At 42.1% G+C, this 21,209-nt stretch overlaps 1 protein-coding gene across 2 annotated transcripts in view; it reads right to left on the bottom strand.

The window, feature by feature from the left end:
• The window catches only part of LOC124037771 (FAS-associated factor 1-like), a 95,042-nt gene that overhangs the window by 44,876 nt on the left and 28,957 nt on the right, over positions 1-21,209 (bottom strand). For both annotated transcript variants that reach the window (XM_046352804.1, XM_046352805.1), the window contains exon 8: positions 6,270-6,353. In XM_046352804.1, coding sequence (XP_046208760.1) covers positions 6,270-6,353 — 84 coding nt within the window. The remainder of the gene's footprint in view (positions 1-6,269; positions 6,354-21,209) is intronic.

Raw genomic sequence — 21,209 nt, forward strand, 5'->3', positions numbered from 1 at the left:
GGCTAAGCAAAAAAACAAATATACAGTAAATAACTAATAACAATAACAAGTAAGAATAACAAGCTATTTACAGGGAGTACCAGTACTAAGTCGATGTGCAGGGGTACACGGTAATGGAGGTAGGTGCCAGGTTAAGTACAATTTTATTTTATTAAATCACATTATTTGTAAACAAGTGTACACTAACAGTGACATTCTTACTTCGAGGCCTTTCCCAACAATGCAGAAAAAAAGTAATTAGAGAAATAGAAAAGTAATAACAGTCTATACACATAACAAGTAATAAGTACACAATGCTTAACTATAACGTCACTACATACATATGGTACCAGTACCGAGTCGATGTGCAGGGATACGAGGTAATTGAGGGAAATATGCACATATAACCAAGAATAAAGTGACTTGGCAACAGGATAGATAAACAGTAGCAGCAGCATATGTGATTAGTCAAGAGAGTTATTGCAAAAAGGTCAATGCAGATTGTCAGGTAGCCACCTGGCTAACTATTTCGCAGTCTTTTGGCTTGGGGGTAGAAGCTGTTCAGGGTCCTGCGGTAGCAGAGAGAACAGTCTATGGCCTGGGTGGCTGGAGTCTGACAATTTGTGCCTGGTATGGAGGTTCTGGATGGCAGGGAGCTAGGCCCCAGTTGCCGTATCAGGCAGAGATGCAAGAAGCTGTTTTCGGTCATTGGAAATGGTGGAGACATTATGTAGCCATGTTGATTTTATTAATTTATAAAAAGGAATTGGATGGACATATTCTAGACTGTAAATTGAGTTAGGTTGACACACATTGTTGGTTTGAAATAGCACATTTCCAAACAGTGGACCACAGAAAGCAAAGTGCTGTTAAAGAAAATGATTGACACAGGGGTTTGAGAGGCTGACCCATTGAGCAGGACAGCGACGACGGCTTTGAGATGTGAAGGAATGCCATGCTCTTTTCCTCTAGCCTCGACAATCGAGTGGCAATCAAACGTGAGAATTTAACAGCGGCTGAGTAGACCCCCTTGACAATAAGAGGCTTTCCTCTTCCGAGGCCCTAATATGTGTAGAAATAAAGTTGATCACTTCCCCAGTCAATGGGGGACCTTGAGGGGAGGGATGACATGTGTGCCCAAAAAAAGGAATAAAAGTTGAGCGCTCACCCAAGCCAAGCTTTGACCCTGTGCCTTCCACTGATGCTTTGGGACAAGTGCAGCTCCACAGCTCTGTGACGGAACGCCGCAAGGCATAGGGGAGAGGTTAACCCCCCCCCACACTGACCTTCTCTTCCATCCCAACACAATGAACAAGCTCCTCTTTTTTGGATTCTTTTAATTAACACTTGCATTGAAGCTTCTAAGCATTGGGGAGCGAAGCAGGGAAATAATTCTCTCAGCCCCCCTCGCTGGCTCCCTTTCTTTCCCTCTCTCCCTCTTTCTCTTATTCTCTTTCTGTTTCTTTTTTTTCAGGCAGTGTTTGGATTAGGTCTCTGGCTGTGAGTGAGATAATTACCACTGACAGCTGCACTGACGGCACCCAGAGCCCCAATAGCACCTTGTTCAACAACTCTTTGATGAAGGGGGACAACAGAGCCTGAGAAAGAGAAAATAAAGACGGAGGAGAAGAGAAGAAAAGAAGAAAGAAGCCCCACCCTAAACACCTGTTGGTCCCTTTTCAGGTTCCTCCTTGCTGCTGCAGATATGTCACTCCTGATTAGGATCAGGGGTCCTGCACCAAGTGTGTGAGGTTCACACAGGCAACTCTGATCACCGGCTTCTCCACAGAGAGTCACAGTGGGAAAGGAATGCCGGTCTGCTGCTGGATCAACAGCGGGGTGTTTTACCACCATGTAGCCCTGGCACAATTATCGTATAACCGGCAATCATGGACAATAACCGTGAACTCAAATAAATCGTCAAACTTGTAAATAATTCCATTTTAGGAGAAGGTGCATTTCAAGCTATAAAAAAAATGGCAACTGTGGCCATTTGCCACATTACTCCAAATTCCATAATTGTCACATGCCTACTATGCTCACAGACTAGGGGATCCAAGAAGTGGCCAAGATAATAAAGAACACTTTGGATGATTTTTTAAATATTTATGTATTAGAGCAATCAATGCAGGGGTGAAAGTAAATTCAATTTCTTCCCGGCACGGGACCTGTGTGTGTGCTCGCACATGCGCCAAAATAAATGTGGGCCTTATCATAGAAGTACATATAGAATCACTATTAATTCCATAGGATCTGTGTGGGCCAGGTCGTAAACATTTTACAACTTATTACCTTTTATTGTGGCAAACACAACCAGTCATGTTCTCTTCCAAATGTGAAATAATCACTTCAAAAGGGCTCCTTTACTCGGCTACCCGTGCACATTTCATCCTCTAAAGCAGTGGTGAAGAGAAGACCTCTGTTACACAAAACACCAAAAAGTGGCAAATGTCATTAGGACAGAAAGTATGCACATACTGCTGTCCGCGAGCGTGTTGTCAGCCATCCATCTCTGCCGTCGCAAAATGTAGAACATAGGCTATACCACCTGTATTCAAGTCCATTCACTCATTTTTCATGCCTCTGACATACACTAATTACAAAGAATTGTGTAATAGCCTACAGTTGACATTTTGTTGCAATTATTGTGATAGCCGTACCGGTAAAACATGAGTCTAACCCCCCCACTATCTATTTTGCTGGGACACGGTACCAGACCGCCTTACTTTTAGCCCTGACTCAAAGTAGCATTAGCAAATGTATTTGGTCATTAGAGGGCGATGGATAGAGACCGCCTACACAGTCTCTCCTCCAAAGAGCTCATGTCCCCCTCACAGAGTCTAGGCCCACTGAATGTCACCTAAAGACAGCAATCACAGGGGGCTCTCTCTCAGCTTATCACTGAGCCCTGTCGCTACGGCAACCAGCAGGCCCCAATAAGCCTGCACGGGCCTGTCAACTAGAGAATCCATTAAAAGCCGGGAGACTCGGCGACGGGCGCGGAGCCCTCTGAGAGTGGCTGCATTAATACATTAGCAAACACCATGAAACACTGGATAAATGTCAGCAATTATGGCAGCAGAGAAAACAAGAGAGTCTAATAAGGATGTCCCACTGTCTGTCAATCACTCCCAAAGGTGCAGGATCGCCCTGTCAATCAGAACGGCCAGAGCGCCTACCGCCTGGCTCGGCTTGATTTCTCAGAGATGTGAAGGAAGGAAATTGTAATAAGAAGGTCTCACAACAGACCAATCATCTTCCACACCAAGGGAGTCAACGGTCCTTTACCTCAAGGAACAACTGTTTCCTCATAAATGTGCCTTTATTGGTTTTTCATCCCAGCCAATCCCAAACATCTTTTGAATTGAGCATCAGCTTCATCATAAGGTAAGGCACCATGGATATAGGCTTATACTGCCAAATGAGCATCACCCTCTCATTTCTGTGGCCAGGTCGCTTGCATTTCCCTTTACTCTCTGTGATTATATTTCACTTCCTTTCCATTTGAAATATCAAGTTACCTCACTGAATCACATTGCCAACCAAAACAAGAGGTTTCTTCCTGCTCGGATGTCATTTTTATGCAGGCTAAACTTTTGTGGCGCTACACACAATGAAGGCGCAGTACCAGGGACGTGAAGTACGGAAAGAAATAACTAATTTCTCCAAAAGTAAGCTCCTACCCGGTTTGCTTTCATGTACAAAAAAAAAGAAAAGCAACCCAACTCTTAGAACATTTCAAATTGAGCGTAAAGCACAATTATAAAACAGAAGTAGGTCAAACAAGTCAATCAATTAGCTGCTAAATCTATAATTAGAGAATTCAAAGCCTTATATTTTCAACATTCACAAGGATCTAAATGAAAGTGACTCTTGGCAATTGGTTGCCAAAAGGCTGTGTGGGTTGGAGTGGCTGGCAGAGGTGGTGCCCAGCGGAGCTTGTGAAATGATCTTTAACTCCAGAGAGCTGCTCCAGCAGTGTACAGTACATGACTATGCCATCACCAATATAACGCCTGTAATCTAACATATATGTAGATGTCGTTTATCTGTGACTGAATTTCTTTTCCTCCACATTCACTTGAACGTAGACACTCACGCAACAATGTCTGATATTGCAACGGGTCTTTAATTATAAAACTGCCGGGTGGTAATAAAACCTCTTGGTTTGAACAATATTGATCTACAAATTGAATAAACGTAAAATTATTACACGTTAAAAGGGAGTTCTGCCCCCCCCCCACACACACACACACACACACACACACACAAAACAATAAGTGAAAGCATACGCTGAGAATAATGAAAGCAGAGCTGAGGAGTAGTCATCGATTCGGACTCCTTGAAAATGTAATTTGAAGCCATGTTTATTGGTACAAATCCCCAGAGATGAGGCGGGGTTAATGAGATCTGCAATGAAACAGCCAGGCTGGCATGCAAGGGCTTTTCTGTGTAATGCTCAGAGAGACAGTTCAATAAGGGTCTGGAGAGGGCCATTATTGCAATCAAGGCTTTTAATATCTCTTCCCAGGAAACATGGGAGCAGAGAGCCACCTTAGCCAGGCTATGGCAAGGCACATGCCTATGACATACACCCACTTTCTAATCCCCAAGCTACCTTAGCACTTTGGTCAAGTCAAGGCTCATTGATAAGCAGCCTCACTCATATTCTGGGAAGTGAGAGATGGTGGGTTCAAAGGGCTGTGAAGTGACATTGTACACTTTTACTGGTTTCTGATTGGACTTAGTGCCCGTCGAATTAAAGAGATGGATAACAATTCAAATACAGTGTACAAAACATTCTCTTTCATTGAAATAGTCTAAACAGGTGAATCCAGGTAAAACTTGTGATCCCGTATTGATGTCACTTGTTAATTCCACTTCAAAATCAGTGTGGGTGAAGGGGAGGAGACAGGTTAAAGAAGGATTTTAAGCCTTGAGACATGGATTGTGTATGCGTGTCATTGGGTGAATAGGCAAGACAAAATATTTAAGTGCCTTTAAACAGGGGTATGTATGGTAGTAGGTGCCAGACGGCGTTTCGTGCTCAACAGTGCCCAGCGTCTCAAGAATGGTCCACCACACACCTGTGGGAAGCATTGGAGTCAACATGGGCCAGCATCCCTGTGGAACGCTTTCAACACCTTGTCGAGTCCATACCCCAACAAATTCAGGCTGTTCTGAGGTCAAAAAGGGGGTGCAACTCAATATTAGGTAGGTGTTCCTAATGTTTTCTACGTCGTCATTTGAGAGGTTGCCTTTGGCCACTGCATTTAGCTTTAAGACACACAAAGAGCAAACAATTTGGAACAAAAAGGAAGTAGAACCTTTTGTCTCAGCCTTACAGGAAAATACATGGTTGCAATGAAGGCCTATTTGCTTTCACAAGAGAGCAACCAAGCAGGTCCTAAAAGCTTCACTAGAAACTAAAAAAACGGTGCAGTTATTTTTCATTCAATATGTCAAATATAATTTTTGAGTGTAGATGGGAAAAGAGAGGGTTCCCATCTGAACCAAAAAACACTTACAGAACAGGTTACTGAACTCCGTACTACTATATCCAAAACAGAAAAGTTATTATATATTTGAATCATGCAAACCCAGTTTGGTGTAGTGAAGATGCCATAAAATACTGTAATAAGAACTTATACTTCAAAAAGCAAAGATGACATGTAAGGCACCAACAAAATATGTGCACAACAGCACAGTTGCATATCCATCCATACAATTAGCATGGGAACATATAGGCCTAAACTGTCAAGTAAAAGCACGGGGGGGGGTTGGGGTTCCTCAGGTCTTCGTGTGAGGACCGCTTCTGAGCACTTTGACTGAGTTCAGCTGAATGGCTGGGAACCATGACCCCGGGCAGGAGAGGTCAGTGACACTCAATGATGTGAGCTTTAATGTCTACAGACCAAAGGACATGGGGGACAGTCTTTGACAACTTAATTAGTTTCAACATCTGGGCAGATGGTTTCAGCATTGAAAACATTGAACAGTTTCTCTCAATTGGGATTCACTACATATTGTAAAATAATAGGCTTTTGCCTAGCCTTCATGGAAAAAACTAACAGGGCCTTGAACCTTTAAATCATGACAGCTCAGCAGATAAAGAACTACATGTCAAATGGGCCTGTTAGAAGACCATCTTTGACGAGATATATTCTGAAATGAAAACATGGGAACACATTTTCCTCATGCATTTCAAGACTGTCGGTGAACAACAGCTATAAAAAGGCCAGAGACAAAATTGTCATTCCCAAGAGACATGGTGTGTATTTCTTCCTTACTGAATCAGATGCCGAAGCAGGCCAGCCCTCCCATTGTTGGTGTCGCACAGGGATGTTTATCAGGTCTGAAACATTCCTCTTCACCTGAAAAAAATGACAATGGCAAATAATTATGAAAATCATTTCAGGTTTATCAAACGTGAAGCAAACAAATTTTAAACAGCAAATATCAGTAAGTAAGCTGTACCAGACTATAAAAACAGTAAATAGACAAAACATCAGTGTGTGCTGTCTGCATAGCTTCCACAGTTCCTTCCACACCTTCACAGGAGACCGAGAGATAGCCACACACTTTAGCATCACAGGGAATAACAAAGATGGCGGGAGGGCACAATGGACAGAGAAAGAGCCCCCATGTTATCTGCATTCTGCGGATGCCTCGCTTAATTCCCAGGAACAACAGAACCACGCTCTGAAATTAACAGTATTTCTCTTCTCCCATTCATGCGCGGTGTATTTGCACTTAATAACATTCCGTGCTTTTAAACAGTTAGCAGCGTCCCCGAGCGACACGCTCAACCGTCCCTGGCCTGTTGGTTTAAAGCCCAACGCCAGCCTGATGTGCAGTGGCCAAGGGTGATCAAAGCAGGCGTCGTCTGAGCGTGTTGGTCGCTGGATTCTAGCGCATTACGCCTGCAGAATGCACTACCCTGCGGGGGCAGATACTGATGTTGAGCAAACTGGCCATTGTGGTGGAAAGCTCCCTCCACACACAGCCAAATCCTCCCTCTAACACTCAGAGGGAGATGTATCTTTGGTGAGACGGAAGGCTCGTGCCCATAGACGTGGAAACTCCAAGAACGTTACAAAAACAGAGGATGCCAGGCAAAGCATGCAGCGCTCACACTGGTCTATGGGGAGTGTGTGAACTCTCAAGTTCAAAATGAGCCTCCATTACATTTTCAGACCAATCTGCTAATATCAAGTTGATCTAATGCAAATTGCTAGTTAATAAGGTATAAGACAGAGCCCCAACATCTACTACCATTTCAGAAATGATTGAGGAGCAAACATCCCTCAATAGAGTGCTTTTCTATATTTATTTTTCTTAATTTTTTCAACTGCAGACAAGTGTTTTTGTTGGAGTTGTCACCTGGTAAGAACCATCCTGAACCTGCATTGGTAAACGTTTATACATAAGAACAGACATGGGATCATGATATTCAAAACTCATTCTCTCTTCTCTGAAGCAGGACGCAAGTCGAAAACACATGCAGTGGGGTCAGGCTGGGTGGCCAGTGTTATTATAGAGTGTAATATCCATGTTTGACCAGACGGCTACAGGGATTTCTCCTCCGAGTGCTGACAGTCAGGCAGGCATAAACACTAGCGCCCAGCCTGTAATGAAGAGTCTTCAGTCAGAGCTTAAAGCAGCCTCAGGGAAACAACAAACTAATGCCCATACGAAGGTCCTGATGACTGCAAGCAGGCCACGGCACCTTAACCAGACCTACTCTATCAGGCCAGCCCAATCTCACACTCTGTGTACAAAACATTAAGAACACATGCTCTTTCCATGACAGACTGACCAGGTGATGTTAGATCCACTTCATCATCAGTATAGATGAAGGCTAGGAGAACGGTTAAAGAAGGATTTTTAAGCCTTGAGACAATGGATTGTGTATGTGTGCCATTCAGTGGGTGAATGGGCAAGACTAGATTTGTGCCTTTGAACGGGGTATGGTAATAGGTGCCAGGCGCACTGGTTTGTCCCAAGAACTCAAAGCCACTGGGTTTTTCAACACGCAACCATTTCTTGTGTGTATCAAGAATGGTCCACCGCTCAAAGACCAACTTGACACAACTGTGGGAAGCATTGGAGTCAACATGGACCAACATTCCTGTGGAACACTTGACACCTTGTAGAGTCCCATGCCCCGATGAACTGAGGCTGTTCTGAGGGCAAAAGGGTGCAACTCAATATTAGGAAGGAGTTCCTAATGTTTATACACTGAAAATGTTAACTCCAATATTTCACAATCTCACAATTTTCTGACTTGAGCATAGTAGACAGAACTTCAAGGAGACAAAGAAAACAAGAACCTATAATGTTATGATTAGCAAGCAACTGAAATTTGACATGTAAACAAAGTAATGTTTCAACAAAACTACTATGAGTAAAATATAAAGGGGAGTTGGGAAATTATTGAATGAGTGATTAGGCTCATCCTGTTTGCTTATAACGACCATATTGGCTAATTCTCTCAAGCTGCCCTAAAATCAATATAAGACCAGGATAACTTTCGTTATTTACTATTATTTTTATTTATATAAATTGTGCTCCAAAGGATTAACCGATACTCCAAAATCTGTGGTCACCTTCATTCTTAGTCAATCACCAAACATTTATGTAGGAATGCCAACGATAAAGGCCCTCCTTTTTTTCGTGTTACGCTGTTGTCGGGCAGGTGCACTTGATTCAGAAGCCCTGCGCAACATGTAAGCAAAGTGTTCACATTTTTAACTATTTCATGTCTGAAAACACAAACTCCGCCTACATGGCCGGGACATCTGTGGCTAAATCTAGTATGCCTACTGCGCTGGCCAAACCATGTCACCACCATTGACTCCCTCAGACATTTCACCCACTATTGTGACCTCACCAACTGGAGTCACAGGTTCTTATAACTGTCCCTGAGGTCCTTTGATCTGACCATCCTGGTGAAATTCCTACGTGCCCAGCTACAGCTTCCACGATCCCGGCCACAGGGTTGTCAAAACATAAAACTCTCTACTTCCACTCACACTGTAGCCGCAATTTAATAAGTAGCCAAATGTATCCATAGTTAAGGCATTAAATTAACGTTTGGGTCCACCAGCCACTGTCACAGGTAGATTCTTTAAAAAGAAAATGGAAACAAATCTACCAGCCATTCAGATTTTTTACCAGCCAAAATATTATTGGCCCGCTATTTTTTCTTTTTTGTGACCGGAGTCGTTTAACCAAAATATCACAGATGAGTTAAAAAAATATATATAATCCACTGCCTCTAACTTCTTATGGCTGGGGGGCAGTATTGAGTAGCTTGGATGAATAAGGTGCCCAGAGTAAACTGCCTGCTACTCAGGCCCAGAAGCTAAGATATGCATATTATTAGTCGATAGTAAACACTATGAAGTTTCTAAAACTGTTTGAATGATGTCTGAGTATAACAGAACTCATATGGCAGGCAAAAACCGGAGAAAAAAAATCCAACCAGGAAGTGGGAAATCTGAAGTTTCCAAGTCTTTGCCTATCCAATATAGAGTAACATTTTGTCCGATTGCAATTCCTAAGGCTTCCACTAGATGTCAACAGAACCTTGTTTCAGGCTTCTACTGTGGAGAGGGGAGCGAATTAGAGCTGTTTGAGTCAGGTGTCTGGCAGAATGCCATGAGCTCTGTTCCTTTCTAATGGAAAATAAATTGTCCTGTTGGAATATTATTGAAGATTTTGATAAAACATCCTAAAGATTGAATCTATACATCGTTTGACATGTTTCTACGAACTGTAATGGAACTGTCGTCTGAACTAAGTGCCTACGACCTTGTGAATTTGGATTTGTGAACTAAAACGAGCAAACAAAAAGGAGGTATTTGGACATAAATTATTAACTTTATCGAACAAAAACAAACATTTATTGTGGAACTGGGATTACTAGGAGTGCATTCCGATGAAGATCAAAGGTAAGTGAATATTTATAATGCTATTTCTGACTTCTGTTGACTCCACAACGTGGCAGGTATCTGTATGGCTTGTTTGGTCTCTGAGCGCTGTACCCAGATTATTGCATGGTGTGCTTTTTCCATAAAGCTTTTTTGCATTCTTACACAGCGGTTGCATAAAGGAGAAGTATATCTTTAATTCCATGTATAACGCTTGTATTTTCATCAACATTTATGATGAGTATTTCTGTAAATTTATGTGGCTCTCTGCAAAATCACCAGATGTTTTGGAAGCAAAACATTGCTGAACATAACGCGCCAATGTAAACTGAGGTTTTTGGATATAAATATTAACTTTATCGAACAAAACATACATGTATTGTGTAACATGAAGTCCTATGAGTGTCATTTGATAAGTCGCTCTGGATAAGAGCGTCTGCTAAATGACTTAAATGTAAATGTAAATCTGATGAAGATCATCAAAGGTTAGTGATTCATTTTATCTCCATTTCTGCTTTTTGTGACTCCTCTCTTTGGCTGGAAAAATGTCTGTTTTTCTGTGACTATGCACTGACCTAACATAAATCGCATGGTATGCTTCCGTCGTAGAGCCTTTTTGAAAAATCGGACACTGTGGTGGGATTAACAACAAGTTTATCTTTAAAATGGTGTATAATACTTGTATGTTTGAGGAATTTTAATCATGAGATTTGTTTGAATTCGGCGCCCTGCACTTTCATTTGCTGTTGTCAAATCGATCCCGTTAACGGGACTTCAGCCGTAAGAAGGGCGGGGGGGTTACCGTGGTTGCGCCACTTGAGTAGTGATGGGCATTCCGGCTCTTTCAGTGAGCCGGCTCAACTCACCAAAAAGAGACAGCTCTTTTGGCTCCAAAACGGCTCTAAAAAAATATATATGTTTTGTATATTTTCAAGTCAAACAGTTTGCCTATGATTGGTATTAAAACAATTCTAATTAAATTATTAAATGAAATCACAATACATTTAAAAATGCATTGGTTTATGAAAAAGGTCAAAACATTTGCATTTAAAGTATAATTTTTTAATGTATATAAACAAAGTGCTTATAAATCTAACCAGTCAAAACTAATACAATCTGAACAGCATAATAGAATATTGCACCATATCAAAGAAAAATTATTTGCAAACTGCAGCATCCCACTTAAACTGGTCCCGCTTCTCTCTTCTTCATTGCCATGTTATAACCAGCAGCACACAGCAATGTGGGCCATATTTTGCTTTTATGAGAAATTTGCATTCAAAAATGCAAGCTGCCTCACTTAAGGGGCTGATGCGGTTTCTTCTCAGTAATTATTTGTCCTGTTTTCGTGAAGACCCTCTCAGAGGGAACAGATGTGGCCACTATGCAGTCTCCCTGTCATGACTTTAGTAAGCCGTGGGTAGACCGAGGCCTTGTTCTTCCACCAGCTCAGAGGATCTGCAGATCCTATTTGGAGGAGCCAAATAGGATCGGACATCCATTATGGCATCTGCTGAGGGATTCCTTCATGCTGCATCCCCAGTTGCTCTCTCGTTAAAACAGCAGACGTTTGTGGCACTACTGCTGGTGCTTTTGCTCCATCTGATCCCTCTTCTTCCTGTTGCCCTGGTGCCTGAGCCAGCTGGGACTGTCCCTCCCTGCTGCTGAGGTTATTCTTTGAAGAGCCCCAATCGCTCTGGCATCACTGCAGGCTAACTTCTTAAACCTGGGGTCAAGTGCAACGGTTTCTGATAGCACATGATTATATTCCATTCTGTGGAACTTTCTGTCCATTGATGAACATAGGGTGTCCATCAACTCGGTCACGTCCTGTGGTTACATTTGCTTCTCTCCGGCGACTCACTGGCTGTGATTCGCTGCAGACCCTTACACAGGACTATCATTTTTGAGGCTGTCACAAAGCTGAAAAGAGAGAACAGTAACTTATTAGTTCAGGTTCATGTTTTGTCTTCTAATACAACATTCTTGTCTACTGCTCATATACATATGTAGTAATAGCTGCTTACTGTAGCTCTATCCACTGATTTCTACAGTGACCTGCTCAAAGGGTTCCAGGACTCCTCACACCTCCTCCCATTCCTCCTGGGTCAGAGCATCAACAGGTGCATTGACAATGGCCAGGGTAGAGATCCTTTGACTCAAGAAACCGCTTCAACATATAAAATGCTGAATTTCATCTTGTAGTGCAGTCTTGTTTAGGCCTTAGCTCAGGCAGCTCCATCTGGCGTTGTGTAGACTTTAGTTTTTCAGCACCTACTGTGCTCCTGTGGAAGTATTCCACAGCTGCTTTCACTTTGTCCACAGTGGGCTTCATCGCCTTCAGAACAAATCAGGTTGATTGTGTGGGCAAGGCATGGATGACGGGTCCATTTTACTTGCCATTCTCTGGCCCCTCTCAACAGTTCCTCTGCCAAGTTCTCTGAGGTGTGTCTGTCGCTGAACTCAAAGCAGTCCAGAAGACATGTAACCGACATTTAAGAAGTGGTTACCCTTGATGTCCAGCAGTCAGCGTTAAGGCAAACTGCAGTAGCTTTTTGGACTCTTTCCCACACTGAAGCCTGTGTGCTCTCGAAAAGTTGTGGAATAAGTGATTTTGAAAGGGTTTTCCTGCTTGGAATTGTGTACATTGGATTTAGACTATAGCTATAATTTCTAAAACTTCTGTCCTCCACGATCGAAAATGGCTGGACATTGGTGGCAATCATTTTAGCCAATGCAATATCAATTTGGCCTTGTCTTGCTACAGACAGACTTTGGCATAAACTGGTCCATAGAAAACGGCGTTGCTGTGGGTCACGGAGTACACATACTTGACTGAGTGGATACATCTCCACGTGTGCAGGTGCTGGCTCCACCACTATCACAAGCAGGCCCGCTAGTTTGTCGAAGCTCCGCTACAGCTAGCTTCACAGTTGGGTGCACAGTTCGCATATGCCGGTGTAGCTTGTGCGTAGAACCAGCTTTATGAGATTTTGTTTTGGCAAATTCTACTGTGCTATAACATTGTCGACATCATTAAAATGCATCCAAATGCCACTGTGCTTCAGACTATTTCCAGCTGTTTTCACAGCTGTCCTTCCTCTCTCTCTCCTCGGCTGCTAAGCGTGTGGCTGTTACTCTGAGCAGACAGTCAGAACAAATGTGTGCGTGCACTTGAGCAGTTAGGCCAATATATTTTTTTTTTCGCAATTAGTTAATTCAATTCATTTAAATTATTTTAATTATTCATACATATATTTTTTTTAAACAAATATTTTTTACAAATAGATTTGGCTCTTCTGATATGTGAGCCGGCTCCCAACGTTCACCTACAAGAGCCGGCTCTTAGAGCCTACTCCTTCGCAAACAACCCATCACTACACTCGAGTCATATTGGTGCCTGTGAGATTGAGTCTGACTAGAAGCGTTGTCTTCTCTTTCCGAGCAGTTGAAACACTAACATAGAAAAAAAACGATGTAAATGGCCAATAAAAACAATTCTCACTTCAGCAGACGTTTGTTTCAAGTAAATTAGACAAACTGTTATGCCTGTGCGCAGCGCAATAGGCTACAAAGGATTCGTAGTTCTTTTGACTTGTGCTATTCATTTACCAGCTATAAAACAAAACAGCACAAGTACTTTGAAAACAGCTACTGAAACATTTTATTATAAATGTATTCGCACTGTGGAGCCCTGACCACCCGCCAAAGTGGCTGGTAATAGACATGTTACCAGCCAATAACAAAATCAACTCGCAGGTGGCAGGTGTTAATTTAGGCCTGTCGATAGACCTGTGTTTTTGTTATTAAAATACGATGGCCTGCTCATAATATCAATGAGTATTTCACCTTCTCTGGTCATAGGAACAACATGAATTTGTGCCTAAGGCAGATGTGGTGCGACTCGAGTTTCACCATCAAGAGGAAGACAGTGTCCCCTCTCTCCGGTCAGTCTCACCGAAGGAAGGAGAGAGCATGGACCGTGAGAAGCGGATCCTCTGCTGCGATCTCCCTCCCTCCGCTGAGACTAATGCCGTGTTGCAAACAACTGTGGACATGGAAATCTGACTTCAGTGCGTTCCAGACAATTGGGAACTGGGAAAAAAAACAAGATGGGAAAAAAATTGTTTTGAAAGGTCATCAAACTTCAACTTGAAGTTCATTGATGTCATGATTTATCCGTTTTTTCCAAGATCCCTGTTGCCTCGAAAGCACAATGACCATCAGATGCAGGTGCCATCAATCCAGTAAAATAAAAAGTCAAATTAGCAAATTATTTCAATTTATGCTAAACTGTGCCTCGCAAGTGCTATAGCACCTTCTCTTTTGTTGTCAAAGCGCACATTTTGAAATATATTATGGTCAGAAGTACAATACTGGCAGGCCAGGCATATAGCCAATATGCTGTGCTAATGTGTTAAACCTACAGGTCAAACCTCATGCTTAAAGAACTGTTTTCATTGGGTTAATGTTAAATTTTTAAAGACACTTTAAAAAATATTTTTCTGGGCAGTATATCGACATGCTTTTTGACTGTGAAAGTGATATGGACTCAGAAAAGGTTGGTGACCACTGCTCTAAACTATGACATCTTAACTAAATAGAATAATTGAGATTTAGAAAAATTATTATGTTACGAACTATATCCTCTATAAATCAAAACACTTGTTCAATTTACCTTCTTAGGTACAACTTAGAAGTATCAATCTATGGCAGTGAATAAGAATGCATAAGTGTGTTCTGAAGCACCACAAGCACACTAATAAACAACAGCTGAATTAATTAAATTGTCTCAAAGTAAAGCTGAAACTGCACTTTTCACAAGATCAAACTATGCAGTGAAATGCAGTTTGTGATGTCACCACTAGATATCTGCATTTCTATTAAGTAGATTCATTATAGTGCTTCACAACAGTTAAATGTCATGTAAAGAAACACTAAGGCAACCTGGTAATGAGAGCTTGTTATAACAGAAAACAATTAGCCAGATATTTCACCGGACATATAAATATGAAGCATGCGGTTGGCGTTTCCACTCACTACCAAATATGGTGGTGAGAGGAAGCCCAGTGGCCGGCAGTGGGAGAAGATGGAGCAACACGGATTTTGGCTGACATTGTGCTAATTTTCTCATTGATTAAACATTTTGTCAATACAGTTGTTTCCAAAACAAAAATCTGTTATGGACAGAGTGGACTAAGTTTTGTAGACTTTGCCCTTTGCCAAAGTATAATTTTTTAATTATTTTTTAAAATGTGTTGTTTAAGGGTACAAGGGCAAATTGAGTTATTGAACACAAGCACTTCAGAGTAGGAGTTCCCTGACGGAAATAGGCAAATACATACTAGAACACGCAAATAGGCTCTGCTTGCTTGTTCTGCCCACTATGATTAATTTAGTCCCATTGGAAAACGACAGGCTGTGGTCGATCTTGGATTATTTATAAAAATCTTGATGACAGGCAAAAACGCTACTTAATTGATTTTTTTCTTACTTTTCCACATTTACGTTACAGCCTTATTCTAAAATGTATTAAATAAAACATTCTCAGCATCTACACACAGTACCCCATAATGACAAAGCGAAAAGGTTTGACATTTCTACAAATGTATAAAAATATATATATATATATATATATTTTAAAGTATTCAGACTTTTTGCTGTGAGATTTGAAATTGAGCACTGCTGCATCCTGTTTCCATTGATCATCCTTGAGATGTTTGTACAACTTGGACGCCACCTGTGGTAAAAGGTCCACCTATATAAGGTCCCACAGTTGACAGTGTATGTCAGAGTAAAAACAAAGCCATGAGGTTGAAGAAATTGTCCGTAGATCTCCAAAACAGGATTGTGTTGAGGCACAGATCTGGGGAAGGGTACCAAAACATTTCTGCAGCATTGAAGGTCCTCAAGAGCACAGTGGCCTCCATCATTCTTAAATGGAAGAAGTTTGGAACCACCAAGACTCGTCCTAGAGCTGGCCGCACAGCCAAACTGCGCAATCATGGAAGGGCCTTGGGCAGGGAGGTGACCAAGAATCCGATGGTCACTCTGACAGAGCTCCAAAGTTCCTCTGTGGAAATGGGAGAACCTTCCAGAAGGACAGCAATCTCTGCAGCACTCCACCAATCAGGCCTTTATGGTAGTGGCCAGAGATGCCGTGAGGGTGTTTTTCAGCGGCAGGGACTGGGAGACTAGTTAGGATCGAGTGAAAGATGAACGGGGCAAAGTACGGAGAGATCCTTCATGAAAACCTGCTTCAAAGCACTCAGGACCTCAGGCTGGGATGAAAGTTCACCTTCCAACAGGACAACAACCCTAAGCACACAGCCATGACAACGCAGGAGTGGCATCGGGACAAGTCTCTGAATGTCCCTGAGTGGCCCAGCCAGAGCCCAGACTTGAACATAATCAAACATCCCTGGAGAGACATGAAAATAGCTGCGTAGCAATGCTCCCCATCCAACCCGAGAGCTTGAGAGTTTCTGCAGAGAAGTATGGGAGAAACTCCTCAAATACAGGTGTGCCAAGCTTGTAGCGTCATACCCAAGAAGACTCGGGGTTGTAATTGCTGCCAAAGGTGCTTCAACAAAGTACTGAGTAAAGGGTCTGAATACTTATGAAAATCTGATATTTTTGTTTTTGATAAATTAGCAACCATTTCTAAAAAAAAACTGTTTTTGCTTTGTCACTATGGGGTATTGTGTAGATTGAGGGAATATTTTTTAAATTCATTTTAGGAATGAGGCCGTAACCTAACAAAATGTGGAAAAAGTCAAGGGGTCTTAAGACTTCCCGAAGGCACTGTATTTCAAGTCAACTGCAAAAGTAATTAGCTGATAACTGAAAACATTCATGCACAAAAATGCTCACTGCACTGGTTTTAGTCACATATTCTAATTGAGCTTGCCAGCCTGCTAGCTAACAATCTTAACACATGAATGCAAGCACATGGCCTAAATGATAATTGGCGCAGATTAGTCTAGCTTTTTGCAGATTGCATGTTTCAGAAAACAAACTAAATAAGCCCACTAACATAATAGGCCCAGACAGTAACAGTGTTATTTTTGTATCAAGGATGAGTCTGTGTTTACATTGGCGCCAGTCCAGCGGTCGCATATAAGTAGCACAGATTGATTGCTTACTAGCTAGGCTAACTACTTTGCTGGCTAGAAAAAGCCTAACTACAGTAGATTGCTGGCTAGCTAGCCAGCTAACTGTAACCCAGCGAGCATGTGATGAGGACAGGCCTGCATACTTTGTGAAGTGTACTATTGATTATTTACTTATTCAAATACACTGTCGCTGGCAAGCTAATCAGTCAAACCACCATGCCCACGCATTCTCATGTTGTGATTTATGGGCTGAATGATGTTCAATGGGCTGCTCGTAGAGCGCCCTCTTCAGGCAGCCATTGAAAGTTTCAAAATGACCGCAAATGAGTAGACATTTCTTCATTCCATGTATAGAATATTGGCGCTTTATCTGTGGAATAAAGACTGACAAATATTTCTGTAAAAGGCTAATATCGTCCGATAATGTCGGTCAATATATATCGGTCGGGCTCTACTATTGATATCTGGCTAAATAGAACCAACATTAAAATAAGAACCAATTCAGCCTTTTTTATATCAATATCAAATCATTTCTGGGTAACATACATACCTTACTGTAACAGTTGTCCATTTAAAAAAATGAGTTTTTTTGCTAAAAAGCCATTTAAGCCACAATTTTGCTAAGACTGTCTGGGAGTGGTCTGAGTGGGGAGGGGAAAACTGAAAATGGTTTTTGACAGAAAGCTTTGTAATGCTTTGTTGTTGGTCAATTAACCAATGTACTGCCAAAACCGTAACACCCAGCCATGCAAACCTGCTGATTAGAAGGTCCTGTGATTAGTTGCTAGTTGAAAATACAATCAGGAAATAACCCAGATAAAAAATAAAACCGTTTCAGTGTTGGTTTCATCAGCTGTTGTACAATAGAATACAAAACAATTGGCTCCACTGGGCCTTTCACAATTCACCACGTCACCTCTATATACACTAGTATTTTGCTGGGCATTCCAATTAGAGATCATTAACAACCCCCCCCTCCCCACACACAGTAAAAAAGTTGTACTTTCACCAAAGCGTTCTACTATTACTACTGCTGACCAACGCTGTATTACAATCAAGTTTTTAAAAGTCCATCCCGTTACTAGTTAGGCCAGTGATATTAACACACTCTGATAACAGTGTTGTCTAATGCTGCCCCCTGTCTTTCAGAGAATTGTATTCACTTTCAAGAGCAGTTTGATTCGGGTCTGATTTGACCAGATTATTAGCACACGAGGTTTGCGGCACGTTAATTGGAGAGGACGAGCTCGTGGGAATGGCTGGAATGGAATGGTGTCTAACACATTCGGGTGGCAATGTAGCCTGTTTTATGTCCCCCCCCACCTGAACAATGGAAATACAAATCATTGTAAACCTCGTTCAGCAGGTAAAGCCAGATAAGAGTTGAGTCTCCGGTAGCTTACTTTTATTCTGGTACAATCAACATTTTCAACTGTGCATAGATAACAATAACCTAGCAAATTGCATGGGTTGTCACTCAACTAATAAAGCCTAATATCGCACAAGCCATTTCACCATTTGAATGCTGAATGTGCTACGCAGATGTGCAAGATCAGGCACAGGCCGCCTACCTCGCGTTGCTCAGCTCGCAAAGCTGGGCACAGTGCACAGTTTGACCAAGCTACATATTCTCTTGGGTTGTTCGGCATGCAAAATGACTGGTAGATCAATGACTGTCACAGTTACATGCTAAATTTGACACAAGTAGAGGATGCATCAGTTGTAAAAAAAAAAAAAAATTAAAAGGTATTTTCGAAAGGTAGAAAGTAGTATGAGCTGAAGATTGGAGTGAATCGGCGATTCTTAACCTTTGAATTAATTTTATGACTGATGCTACATTTGGAAACGTTAAACGTCTTGGGACCGATGGGGTCGTATCTTAAACATTTGAATCGGGGACCGATGCATATCGGTTAATTGTTACAGATTATAATTCATAATATAAAACAGACAAGTTGTACTATTTCTTAAAAGCTGCAATATTCAACTTTTTGGTTGACGACCAAAAGTCACTTAGAAAAGTGAGTTATAGATCTGTCACTCGCATTGAAAGCAAGTCTAAGAAGCGGTAGATCTATTCTGTGTGCGCCATTTCTATGCTTCCCGTGCTTTAGTTTCATTTTTTGCCTCTTGTACTTTCAGTTTTGGACACCAGTGTCAAACAGCTGAAAATACAGAGCGACTTCTGCATATTGCACCTTCAACATATAGCCTAATAGCCTAAACTCCTTTATGTATGAGTAATAACCAGAGAGCTGTTCCTATAAGAAAGTAATAGCAGTAAAAGACAGGCAGACAATGCAACAAAAAAAATGGTTTAATGTCACAAATGCTTTGCGGCTGTGTCATTTTACATAGCCTACTTTGTCAGGACAGATTGAAAATGATTTATCCACTGTAATTACACACATCTTAAAAATAAAGTGTTAATAACATAACATAAAGAATGTCCCTTCCCTGCTGTTAAGGCTGAGACCAGCATGTCCTCGATATCACAGTGCTTGGGGCGATATACACAGAAACATTAATGATCTAATCATTCTTAATGCCAAGTACTAGTAATCCTTGGCTGGAGCAAAATCAAAGAGAAGAAAAGGTTGCCGTTAAACAGTCACAAGCTCTCCAGCACCAGATGCCTTTCTTTCAGTCTCTCCCTCTCCATCTCTCCCTCTTTCTTTTTTGTCCTCCGTTCATCTCTCCAGCTGCAGAGTAGAAACGGCAGGGGCTGGAGAAATCCCCCGGACAACTCGTCTGGTCACGGACACTCCAGACCCATCGGCCACCCCTATTCTACCCGCCACTTTCCTGGCAAACATTTGCTCTCCAGCTTAGCGTACCCCCACATTTTGGCTGGGAATGCCAATCAGAGCACAAGCCCCGAGGCCGAACTGTGGCGAGCGAGGGGAGCTGTTCCCTGAGAGCCACAAGGCAAAGCCAGAGCTTTTGGAAAAGACAAACAAGAGGACAGGATTCTCTCCCCATTAATATGCACAAGCAGACACCATTGGCTGATCCTCAACTAAGACAAAAGTGGATGGGGGGGGGGGGGGGGGGGGGTTTGCAGTGGACTCCATATGTGGCGGTGTTGGGGACTGAATGGGCAAATGGGAGTGGCCAGCATGTTTGAATATGGTGTTGCTTCTCTGTTGCGTTCTTATTTGGTGTTTCAGATCTCCATCATAACCGCAATACAATCCCTTAGAACGTTCACTTGGCAAGTAAATTAATATAGACAGACAAAACTACATCATTCCCTGAACTACTTACTTTAAGATTTGAATTTTGTGAAGTATTCCAAAACCCTTTGATGTTCTTTAGGCCTGGCACTTTTCGATACAAATAGCAGCTTTCCACCTGTAGCGATCACACTAGTTGTTGAACCATCACCTGCATTCTGACTTATGTTCTACAAATTTTGATGCAAAAAAAAAAAAAAAAAAACATTGACCAAACAGTAAATAAGTGCCCAACAAGCAGTGAACCACAGATAGTGGTACAGGGGTAAAGGTGCTGGGCCTCATTTTCTCTTTTGAGGCAACAGAATGCCTAAAGACAAGCTTGCATGAGGACATGGAGGCCTGTTTGAATTCGCTTTGTCCCCTTTCCAGCTCCCCCACCAAGCTACCAGCCCTCTTCCTCCTTTCTTTTCCCCCTCACACCCCTCTTCACAACAGGGACCCCTCCTCAGTGTTTGTAATCCCAGCAGAAACACTTAAGGTTCACAGTGGGCGCTCATCAAAACCATCTGCCTGAGGAAGGGGAGAGGCCGCCCCCACTCCGCCACTGCTGTATTAATCTCTTCAATTAGCACCATTACAAACCCTTCAAGTAGGCTGATTACAGTAATGGTCACCAGCGCCATACAGGCGGCAGCACTGAGAGCAGGGGATGCTGGGACCTAGGAAACCAATCTAACTGATGCACCAGCACCACACAACAATACTGTCTGTCTGCAGTTTGGCTAATTATGAGAGACAGAAACAATAACCAATCACTGGCACTTAGGCATCGCTAGAGTCACCAGTAGCAAAATGCTGCCATTGACATGTGCAGAACAACATGAAAATAACTCTACCACAATGGTGATACAGTTGTACTTGAGTATGATCTGATTCAAACTTCAAAAGGAGGCTACTTCTTGAGTATGCCATGTACCCCAGCATCGATCTCATTGGAGAGG

The sequence above is a fragment of the Oncorhynchus gorbuscha genome, linkage group LG06 (assembly GCF_021184085.1).
Source record: "Oncorhynchus gorbuscha isolate QuinsamMale2020 ecotype Even-year linkage group LG06, OgorEven_v1.0, whole genome shotgun sequence".
Lineage (NCBI taxonomy): Eukaryota > Metazoa > Chordata > Actinopteri > Salmoniformes > Salmonidae > Oncorhynchus > Oncorhynchus gorbuscha.